This window comes from Pleurodeles waltl, chromosome 8 (assembly GCF_031143425.1).
Source record: "Pleurodeles waltl isolate 20211129_DDA chromosome 8, aPleWal1.hap1.20221129, whole genome shotgun sequence".
Classification (NCBI taxonomy): Eukaryota; Metazoa; Chordata; class Amphibia; order Caudata; family Salamandridae; genus Pleurodeles; species Pleurodeles waltl.
The window spans coordinates 1,316,782,190-1,316,794,399 of NC_090447.1; the positions used below are offsets into that span (position 1 = coordinate 1,316,782,190).

Consider the following 12,210-nt stretch of genomic DNA (forward strand, 5'->3'; position numbering starts at 1 on the left):
TACTAGCAGTGTCCTTAGTGCTCAAAGCCTTTCAAACACAAATTACACACAAGGCAGTGTTAATAAAAACAGACAATATGACAATGTATTATCTGCAAAAACAGGGGGGGGGGGCATTCATCTCAATTGTCCCTTCTAGTGCAAACAATTTGGAAATGGGCAATTCACAATCAGGTTCAATTAGTGGCAGAGTATAGTCCATGGATACACAGTCAACTTGCGGACCTCTTAAGTAGGACACAGCAACAAATACACAAATGGGAGATTCACCCACAGGTGATTCAAAAATACTTCCAAATGTGGGGTACCCCAGACATAGACCTTTTCGCCACAAGAGAAAATGCAAAATGCCAAGACTTCGCATCCAGGTACCCACACCCTCAATCTTTGGGCAATGCTCTACGGATCAGTTGGTCAGGGATATTTGCTTATGCTTTTCCATCTCTCCCACTAATTCCATTTCTGATCTAAAAGATGAAACAAACCTCCATCACCATAATACTCATAACTCCCACGTGGCCACGTCAACATTGGTACACAACACTGTTGGATCTGTCTGTAGTACCACATCAAAAGCTAACAAACAGACCAGATCTGTTGACTCAAATAAGAGTTGAAATCACACATCCAAATTCCAGCATACTCAACCTGGCGATTTGGCTCCTGAAGTCATAGAATTTGGCTACTTATAACTTCCATCTGAGTGTATGGATATTCTAAAAGAAGCACGCAAACCCACAACTAGACAGTGTTATGCATCTAAATGGAAGCGTTTTGTCTACTACTGTCAACCTAAGAATATTGACCCACTTGACCCACTTAAAGCTTCAGTTCAGGATATTGTTTGCTATTTGCTACATTTAGAAAAAGCAAACCTTGCATACTCCTCTATTAGGATACATTTAACAGCAAAACAGACAACATACTTCCCTATGTAGGATTCCTGTTATTAAAGCCTTTATGGAAGGTCTTAAAAGAGCTATTCCACCTAGAGCCCCACCAGTTCCTGTATGGAATCTTAACATTGTACTCACAAAATGTATGGGACCACCATTCAAACCCATGCATTCTTGCCCTCTTCAGTTCTTATCACGGACGGTTGCCTTTTTAGTAGCAATTACTTCTCTAAGAAGGGTTAGTGAAATCCAAGCATTCACTTTAGAAGAACCTTTCTTTTAAATTCACAAAAAAAAAATAGTTCTTAGGACAAATCCAAAAGTGGTTTCACCTTTCATATCAAATCAGTCAGTAGAATTGCCAGTCTTCTTTCCTCAGCCAGATTAATTTGCTGAAACACCCTTGATGTTAAAAGAGCTCTCGTATTATATTAGACAGAACAAAAGACTTTAGGAAATCCAAACAACTCTTTGTGGCTTTTCAACGGCCTCATAAGGGTAATCCTATTTCAAAAACTGGAATAGCCCGATGGATAGTCAAAAGTATACAAACTTGCTATCTTAAAGGCAAAAGACAGCTACCAATAACTCCAAAAGCTCATTCCACTAGGAATAAAAGGGGCTTCAATGGCATTCTTAGGTAATATACCATTGGCAGACATATGTAAAGCAGCCACGTGGTCTACACTACTCACATTTACTAAATACTACTGTGTAGATGTATTATTTTGCCGACAAGCAGTGCTTAAAACACTATTTCAAGCGACTACAACTCCTACAGGCTAGCCACCGCTTATTTCCTAGAAGGGACTGCTTTTCAGTCTATGCACAGCATGTGTACCTACAGCTACACATGCCATTGAATGGAAAATGTTACTTAACCAGTAGACCTCTGTTCATGGCATGTAGTGCTGTAGATTCACATGCACCCTCCCTCCTCCCTGGAAGCCTGTGGCCGTTGTACTACTATTCTGTTGTAAATATGTATATACATTGCATGGACATCTAATTTCTTTTACTATATTTGTACATATACACTTGTACACTCTTTACTTCACCCTCCTGCAGGAAAACAATCTAAGAAAGGAGTTGATGCCCATGTGCACTATCACCGAGGAGGAGTCACTCAATCTCGTGACTCAAAAAGCTTCTTCGAAGGAAAAAAACATGTAACACTCAGAGCCCAGCCCTAGATGGCTGACTTATGCACAGCATGTGAATCTACAGCACTATCTGCCACAAACAGATGTCTACTGGGTAAGTAACATTATTTTATTTATTTATATATATGTTCGATGGCATGTGTAGCTGCAGATACACATTCTGTGCATTATCCTGCCATCTAGTGTTGGGCTCGGAGTGTTACAAGTTGTTTTTCTTCGAGGAAGTCCTTTCGAGTCACGAGACCGAGGGACTCCTCCCTTTTGGCTCCATTGCGCATGGGCGTCGACTCCATCTTAGATTGTATTCTTTCCGCCATCGGGTTCGGACGTATTCCTCTTCGCTCCGTATTTCGATTCGGGAAAGTTAGTTATCGGAAAATTTGACAGTATTGTTCGAGCTCGGTACCGGTTTAGTGTTAGCACATCGACACTGAAGAAAGAAGCGCTCCGGCGGCCCTTCGGGGCTTCCACTCTCCAGCGGGGCCTGGTCGGCCCGACCGCGTCCATCTTCAAACCTCATGGACCGGACCCCCTTCCGCTTCTGCCCTAACTGCCACGCAAAGTATCCTTATACAGACCAACACTTGGTCTGTAATCTGTGTTTATCCCCGGAACACAGGGAGGATACTTGCGAGGCCTGTCGGGCATTTCGATCCAAGAAAACACTACGAGATCGAAGAGCTCGAAGATTCCAGATGGCGTCGACACCGGCCGAGCAGATCGACGTCGAGGAAGAGGAGAGGTTCTCCATTCGAGATTCGGACTCTGACAAGTCCGAAAGTGAGCAGCCGAAGACGCAGCAACAAACTGTGAGTAAACCAGCCCCGGCAAAGACTCACTCAAAGATAATAAAGGCCAAGGGGATGCCACTGCCAACAGGCCATGGCTTAACCCGAAAACACGGTGACCAAACATCGGCACCGAAAAAGGCCTCCCAGCAGCCGAAGACATCCGACTCCGGTCGAGATACTGGCTCCGAACCATCGCTGCACCGAGAGTTCGGCACCCCTAAAGTCAAGAAGGTTTCCTTCGAGCCGAAAAAGACTGTACAAAAAGCTCTGGTGCCGAAACCAGGCTCCTATGCAGAAGAGCAAGGCCTTTCAATTCAGTTGCAAGGGCACAGATTTGAACAAGAACTGGGCATGGAGAACCAGACCATACCCAGAGGAGGTTGCACATACAAAAGGACACGGGTAAAATTCAAACTCTTCCTCCATTAAAAATCAAGAGGAAGCTCGCATTCCATGAGACGGAAATGCAGCCAAAAGCGAAAGTGGCTAAAGAGAAAACACCACCAAAGTTCTCGCCACAGCAATCTCCATTACATTCGCCACAACTGTCCCCGGTAGCAATGCCACCAATGATGCAGTCGCAGACACACACAGGGATGACCCGGATGCATGGGACTTGTATGATGCACCAGTCTCAGACAATAGTCCCGATTGCTACCCGGCAAGGCCGTCACCACCTGAGGACAGCACTGCATATATGCAGGTGGTTACAAGGGCAGCTACATTTCATAATGTAGCAATGCATGCAGAGCCCACAGAGGACGACTTTTTGTGTAACACCTTGTCATCTACTCACAGCTCATACCAAAGCTTGCCAATGCTGCCAGGCATGTTAAAACACGCCAAACAAGTGTTCCAGGACCCAGTAAAAGGCAGAGCTATCACGCCTAGGGTGGAGAAGAAATATAAACCTCCCCCAACGGACGCTGTATTTATCACTCAACAATTAACACCTGATTCAGTGGTAGTGGGAGCAGCCCGAAAGAGGGCAAACTCCCAAACCTTAGGAGACACACCACCACCCGACAAGGAAAGTCGGAAATTCGATGATGCAGCAGGCAAGAGGGTGGCAGCACAGGCAGCCAATCAGTGGCGGATTGCCAATTCTCAGGCTCTACTGGCTCGATACGACAGGGCACATTGGGATGAAATGCAACATCTCATTCAACACCTTCCCAAAGAGTACCAAAAACGTGCCCAACAGGTTGTTGAGGAAGGTCAAACTATTTCTAACACCCAAATAAGGTCGGCTATGGACTCAGCAGACACGGCAGCAAGGACAGTGAACACTGCAGTAACCATTCGTAGGCACGCATGGTTACGGAGCTCCGGATTTAAGCCAGAAATCCAGCAGGCTGTGCTGAATATGCTGTTCAACCAACAACAATTGTTTGGGCCGGAGGTCGATACGGCAATAGAAAACTCAAAAAAGACACGGACACGGCCAAAGCCATGGGCGCGCTCTACTCCCCACAGAGCAGAGGCACTTTTAGAAAGCCGCACTTTAGGGGGGGGTTTCGTTCCCAAACCACAGAGCCTTCCACCTCACAAGTCCGACCCACATATCAGGGCTAGTATCAGAGAGGAGGTTTTCGAGGACAATATAGGGGTGGACAATTCCCTAAACCAAGAGGGAAATTCCAGAGCCCAAAAACCCCACAAACCATACAGTGACTTCAATGTCACAAACCCCCACCACTCAACACCAGTAGGGGGGAGACTTACCACATATTACCACAACTGGGAACACATAACTACGGACGCATGGGTCCTAGCCATTATCCAACATGGTTATTGCATAGAATTCCTACAATTGCCACCAGATGTGCCTCCAAGAGCACACAATATGTCCAAACAACACTTAGATCTGTTACAACTAGAAGTCCAAGCATTGTTACAAAAACAAGCAATAGAACTAGTACCCAATCATCAAAAAGCAACAGGGGGTCTACTCCCTGTATTTCCTAATTCCAAAAAAAGACAAAACTCTGAGACCCATATTAGACCTCAGAACACAATCTTTACATCAAATCAGATCACTTTCACATGGTGACACTTCAAGACGTGATTCCCTTGCTCAAAAAACAAGACTACATGTCAACATTAGATCTCAAGGATGCTTATTTCCACATACTCATACATCCTTCCCACAGGAAATACTTAAGGTTTGTAATGCAAGGCGTGCATTACCAATTCAAAGTGTTACCATTCGGGATAACAGCAGCCCAAGGGTATTCACAAAATGCCTTGCAGTAGTAGCCGCTCACATCAGGAGACAGCACATGCACGTATTCCCTTACTTAGACGATTGGTTAATAAAAACCAGCACTCAGCAACAGTGTCTTCTACACACACAATACGTCATAGAAACACTACACAAACTAGGGTTCTCTCTAAACTACCAAAAATCACATCTACAACCGTGCCAAATACAACAATATTTAGGAGCAACAATCAACACACAAAAGGCGATTGCCACTCCAAGTCCACAAAGAGTACAAGCCTTCCAAAATATAATGTTAAACATGTACCCAAACCAGCACTATCAAGTGAGGTTTGTAATGAAACTTCTAGCCATGATGTGTTCATGCATAGCCATTGTCCCAAATGCAAGACTACACATGCGGCCCTTGCAACAGTGCCTAGCAACACAATGGACACAAGCACAGGGTCAACTTCAGGATCTAGTGTTGATAGACCGCCAGACACACCTCTCGCTTCAGTGGTGGATTCCTATCAATTTAAACCAAGGGCGGCCATTCCAAGACCCAGTGCCTCAATACATAATCACAACAGATGCTTCTATGATGGGGTGGGGAGCACACCTCAACCAGCACAGTATACAGGGACAATGGGATGTTCAGCAAAAACAACTGCATATAAATCATTTAGAACTGTTAGCAGTGTTTCTAGCATTGAAAGCATTTCAACCAGTAATAGCCCACAAACACATTCTTGTCAAAACAGACAACATGACAACAATGTATTACCTAAACAAACAAGGAGGGACACCCTCATCACAACTGTGTCTCTTAGCACAAAAGATTTGGCATTGGGCGATTCACAATCACATTCACCTAATAGCACAATACATCCCAGGGATCCAAAACCAGTAGGCCGACAGTCTCAGCCGAGCTCACCAACAAACACACGAATGGGAAATTCATCCCCAGATACTACAAACTTACTTTCTACACTGGGGAACACCAGAAATAGACCTCTTTGAAACAAAAGAAAACGCAAAATGCCAAGACTTCGCATCCAGGTATCCACACCCTCAGTCCAAGGGCAATGCATTATGGATGAGTTGGTCAGGGATATTTGCTTTCGCTTTCCCCCCTCTCCCACTCCTTCCTTATCTGGTAAACAAATTGAGTCAAAACAGACTCAAACTAATACTAATAGCACCAACCTGGGCTCGCCAACCATGGTACACAACACTACTAGACCTGTCAGTAGTACCTCATGTCAAACTACCAAACAGACCAGATCTGTTAACTCAACACAAACAACAGATCAGACACCCAAATCCAGCATCGCTCAATCTAGCAATCTGGCTCCTGAAGTCTTAGAATTTGGACACTTAGACCTTGCACAAGAATGTATGGAGGTCATTAAACAAGCTAGAACACCTACTACAAGACATTGTTACACAAACAAATGGAAAAGATTTGTTTATTACTGCCATAATAATGAAATTCCACCACTACATGCTTCTGCAAAAAACATTGTAAGCTACTTATTACACTTACAAAAATCTAAACTAGCATTTTATTCTATTAAAATACATCTCACAGCAATATCTGCCTATCTGCAGATTACACATTCAACTTCACTTTTTAGAATCCCAGTCATCAAAGCATTTATGGAGGGTTTAAAAAGAATCATACCCCCGAGAACACCACCGGTCCCCTCATGGAACCTCAATATTGTATTAACACGACTCATGGGTCCACCATTTGAACCCATGCACTCTTGTGAGATGCAATACTTAACCTGGAAAGTAGCCTTCCTAATAGCTATCACATCTCTTAGAAGAGTAAGTGAAATACAGGCATTTACTATACAAGAACCCTTTATACAAATAAATAAACATAAAGTGGTTCTCTGTACAAATCCCAAATTCTTACTAAAAGTTATATCACCGTTCCACCTAAACCAAACAGTGGAACGCCCAGTCTTTTTTCCACAACCAGACTCAGTAGCTGAAAGAGCCTTACATACATTAGACATTAAAAGAGCACTAATGTATTACATTGATAGAACAAAACAGTTTCGCAAAACAAAACAATTGTTTGTAGCCTTCCAAAAACCTCATGCAGGAAATCCAATATCCAAACAAGGCATTGCCAGATGGATAGTGAAATGTATTCAGACCTGCTATATCAAAGCAAAAAGAGATCTTCCTATTACCCCAAAGGCGCACTCCACTAGGAAGAAAGGCGCCACAATGGCTTTTCTAGGAAATATACCTATGACAGAAATCTGTAAGGCAGCCACATTTTCTACGCCTCATACATTCACAAAACAGTACTGTGTAGATGTGTTAACAACACAACAAGCCACAGTATGACAGGCTGTACTACGAACATTATTTCAGACAACTTCAACTCCTACAGGCTAAGCCACCGCTTTTGGGGAGATAACTGCTTACTAGTCTATGCACAGCATGTCTATCTGCAGCTACACATGCCATCGAACGGAAAATGTCACTTACCCAGTGTACATCTGTTCGTGGCATGGGACGCTGCAGATTCACATGCGCCCTCCCGCCTCCCCGGGAGCCTGTAGCCGTTTTAAGTTGAATAAAACCTGTAACTTTGTAAATTTTGTAAAAACTTACTAGTTTTATACACATTATGTATATACATACTTACTCCATTGCATGGGCACCTTTACTATATACACAACTCCTACCTCACCCTCTGCAGGGAAAACCATCTAAGATGGAGTCGACGCCCATGTGCAATGGAGCCGAAAGGGAGAAGTCCCTCGGTCTCGTGACTCGAAAAGACTTCTTCGAAGAAAAACAACTTGTAACACTCCGAGCCCAACACTAGATGGCAGGATAATGCACAGCATGTGAATCTGCAGCGTCCCATGCCACAAACAGATGTACACTGGGTAAGTGACATTTTCCATATACACACACCTTACTTCACCCGCCTGCGGGAAAACAATCTAACAAAGAACTTGATGCCCTTATGCACAATCATCGAGTGGAGGTGTCACGCGATCTTGTGACTCAGATTCCTTGAACAAAAACAACTTGCAACACTCTGAGCCCAGTGCTACATGGAGGACTTATACTAAGTATGTGAATCTACAGCACTAGATGCCACAAACCGATGTCTACTGGATAAGTAACATTTTCCTTTTCATACTTGTCCTTCAGTCCCAAAGGCGTTATCTGCTGTTCAAAGCAGGCCATGTGCACTTTGTTTGCCGTGCTTCACTTCAGCTTCACCAGCACCACTCAGGTGTTCACGAAAGTGACTGCAGTGGTGCCGCCCATCATCAGAGCTTGTGGGGGATAGCAGTATTCCTGTACCTCAAAGCCTGGTTGTTAAAGACTAGCTCCCTACAATCCATTTTGGATCACCTCCAGACGACAGAGAACCTCTTCATAGTTTGGGTTCACTGTCAACTCGCCGGAGTCCCACCTGACTCCTTTTCTGAGGCTTCCATTCATTGGTCCAGTCCTGCACACAATGAAGTTTTGGGCTTTCCCTTCACCGCAGTGAGTTGAGGAGTGGCTAAGATCTGATGTTTCAGGCTGCGCCTTGTCTGATGGTGACAGCAGCTCTGAGGCTTCTTGGCCTCTTAGCCTCCTGCATCTTCTCATCAGCTGTGCCAGGTGGCACATGCAAGGTCTATAATGGAATTTGAAGTTCCAGTGGACTCTGTGCCAGTGCCAACCAGGTCTGGGAGGAGATGATTCAAGAAGTCTAGTGGTGGCTGCTGACACACATTTGGTCCAGCAGCAGGCCCCTCTCCCTTTTATATCTAAACTACACATTTGTGACTGGAACACCCCTGTGGGAGCTGGGTAGGCCATCTGGGTGAGGTGGTGATCAGGGGAATCTAGTCTCTGGCAAACCAGCCAGACCAGACTGATGAAGTAGCGTTGCTTTTGTCTCACTCTAAAAAGTACCTTGCCATCAACCAGGGGTGGGGCAAGTGGTGGTGTATTCTGGTGGAAGTTCTCACAGATGTCACCACTGCCATATTATACTGCAACAAGAAGGGGGGAATGGGTTCCTGGGTCCCGTGGCAGGAGGTTCTGTGCCTCTGGGAATATTTGGTGCTCTGTGGTATTTCCATGATTGTGAACCACTTACCAGGGTTCCTGAATGCTAGAGTGGCTGAACCGAGCAGACGGTCTAGTGGATAACGAGTGGCATCTACACCCTGAAGTGGTGCAGGAAGTCTTCCAACAGTGTGATATTGTTATTAATATTATTCATTTATAGAGCGCATGGCTACCAAATCAGGGGGTTTCTTGTGCTAAGTCACAGAACTAGTATCAAGAAAATATCCCAACTGTTGGTCCTGAAGTCAACGGTTAAAACATCAAAGTTTTAAGCTGTATATGGAAGAGTGAGAGTGATCGCCATGCTCTCAGATCAGGGAGAAGAGAGTTCCACAACTTTGGACCTAAGAAGTAAAACGCTTGGCTTTCTTGACTGATTCTCTTAACTCTGAGAACTACAGCTAGGTCCGCTTTACTTGAACGCAAAGCTCAATTAGGTGTATAGGGTGATTCCAAATATCTTGGGTATAAAGAACCAGAATTTGAGAGGCATTTATATGCATTGCAGAATACATTTCACTCAACGCTCAGTTGGAAGCCAGTGCAACTCGCGCAACAAGCAAGCTGTGGGATGGAACTTAGAGGTGTGGAGTAAGAGTCTGGCGGCAGCATTCTGCACTACAGGGAGTCTCCTAATGAGATACTGTGGGACCTCTAGGTAGCGAATATTTCCGTAATCAAGCCTTGACATGACTAAGGCCTGGATAACTGTTCTCTGGACTGAAAACAGAAGGCAGTCTAAAATCTTTCTCTGCCATTTCAGGAAACTGAAGCAGGTCGCCAACACTTTGGTTATTTGGTGGATCATAGATAGGTTGTCTTCCAGCTAGACTCCAAGATTCTTGACTACTGGAGTTGGAGATGGTAGTCTTACTTAGTCACCAACAATTTTACTTACTGTCACGTGTTTTTTTTTTCTAGAATACTAGTAGATATATCACTTGTTTCCGACTGTCCTAACAATGCATGACAACTGGTAATTGACTTAGATTGGGACGCCAGATATGGCATACACCTATAAACGATTTAATGACTCTTGTTCGATCCTTTCTTCTTTGATCCCACCTCTCGGTTTTCAACCTCCTCTCCTATGGCAGGAGTGTATCTTTGCCCTAACATCACACACACACTTGTATATACACAGTTTCCTTTTGCGGGCACAAAACTATTGGGTTTTCTAATAACTAATGAAGCATGTGCAAAGAATAGCTTACTAGACAGGAATCCCTGTTAGTGCCATTACATCTGATTATATATATTGTCTTTTCTCTCACAATAACTTTTACAACCTTGAAAAAGTCTAGATGACGAAACACGTGTCTGCTGTTTTCTTTGGATATGTCCCAATTTGGAAAGAATAAATCTACTATACTCTCAAGACGTGATCAAGACTCATTACTATAGTTGTATGCTTTGATTTGGCTTGTTGGACTGCTCTGGTGTGCCCTGGTAACTCTGGTCATATACTGTGGTTGATTGATTCCCAGTCAGCATACTATATACCCTTTGTTTGTTGGGTGTAACCTACCAGTGTGGAACTTTTTTCACTGCACACAGGACTTTCTCAACTGTGAGATCATATGAACACATTGGATGTGCAAACTGGATAGCATAACCTCCTTGTATTTTGCATAGTATTTCAAATATCTTTAGAGCAGAAATCGTGAGAGATAGGGGCAAAGAACAAAAATGGAAAATCTTACTAGAGCAAAAGCAAAATTGCTGATTTCAGCCTCTACAATGAAGGAAACATATTAGCCAATCCTGTCATAAAAATGATCATGAAGAAATTGGCAGCCAAGAAGAAGTTAATGTTAGCTTCCTGTTGGGAGGAAACTAGACTGATTCATCCAGATTTCCATTCTGAAAGACAGCCCCATGCTTTTCATCACACTTGGAATTCGAATAATTCTAGCACAATTTATCTGTTATTCTGATGCCGATGTTCTTTTTTTAGGACCTCAAGCAAACTAACTAATCTAGTCTTGAAACAAGCAATCCATTTATGTACACATTAACATGGTGACGTTTAGGCGCACAGCTGTTATGGTCTGACTGGTCATGTGTGAATGGATGGAAGTCTCCACCTTTGTATATATGAAGGAGTGTAAGAATCTGTGCAAGGTGTGGAGGGAACACAACCACCTGTTAAGATCTGTTGCTTGCATAGATTATGGTGCATTTCAAGTATGCCCCGTTAACCTCCATTTATCACCCCGAGATCAGTTGGAGGTTGCAAAACTAACCTGGAATGTTGGCATGACTGTATATGAATGATAGGGGTGCATATAAAATCTAAGGGACTGCAAAAGTATTTTGACTCTCGGTTACCAAGCAACACTGGAGTTGTCCTAATGCTCTACAGGCACGTTCATATGCATTACTATTCAGGGGCGCTATTCCTAATAAGTTTTATCCAGTCAAACCTCACTAATGTGCATTAATGTATGGGATATGGCTCGTAGTTGTGTGAATCAATGCTTTGGTTTGCTTTCAAAGTTTCTCTGCATAGTACTGCACGTGTGCATATAGTGTGTGGAATCGGGATGGAGGCAGCGGTTCCAAATTCTCTTCTGTGGTGCAGTCATGTGAGCTTACGCCCCCATTTATTGTGGTTTTAGTGAAATGTTCCTGAGAACAGCATTGTACATTTCAAGATTTTATTTACTTTACATTCCTAAAGTCATCCGTTTTGTTCTCTACTTATTTTGTAACTCTACACTAAATTGTACCCTAGGAAATTCATGTTTTGGCAATTAGTTTGCTCATGATGCTGGACTACGTTTTTTTAACTAAAAATAGTAGGCATTTTCCAATTACTTTTTGCAGCTGTGATGAACAACACTACAAATAGACTAGAAGATAATAAATAGTGCACAATAGTAGAAAAAAACTTTTTTTATTTGTGCCTTTTTTGTTTCAGATTGACGCCCAAGATCGGCTTTCCTTGGAGTGAAATTCGAAATATTTCTTTTAATGACAAAAAATTTGTGATAAAACCCATTGACAAAAAGTCTCCTGTAAGTAGCAGCGCTGTCCGTGTATGA

General features: G+C 43.4%; 1 protein-coding gene across 3 annotated transcripts in view; it reads left to right on the plus strand.

Annotated features, from left to right (window-relative positions):
- RDX (radixin) overlaps window positions 1–12,210 on the plus strand; it is a 506,777-nt gene that overhangs the window by 210,204 nt on the left and 284,363 nt on the right. For all 3 annotated transcript variants that reach the window (XM_069202305.1, XM_069202306.1, XM_069202307.1), the window contains one exon: window positions 12,087–12,183. In XM_069202305.1, coding sequence (XP_069058406.1) covers window positions 12,087–12,183 — 97 coding nt within the window. The remainder of the gene's footprint in view (window positions 1–12,086; window positions 12,184–12,210) is intronic.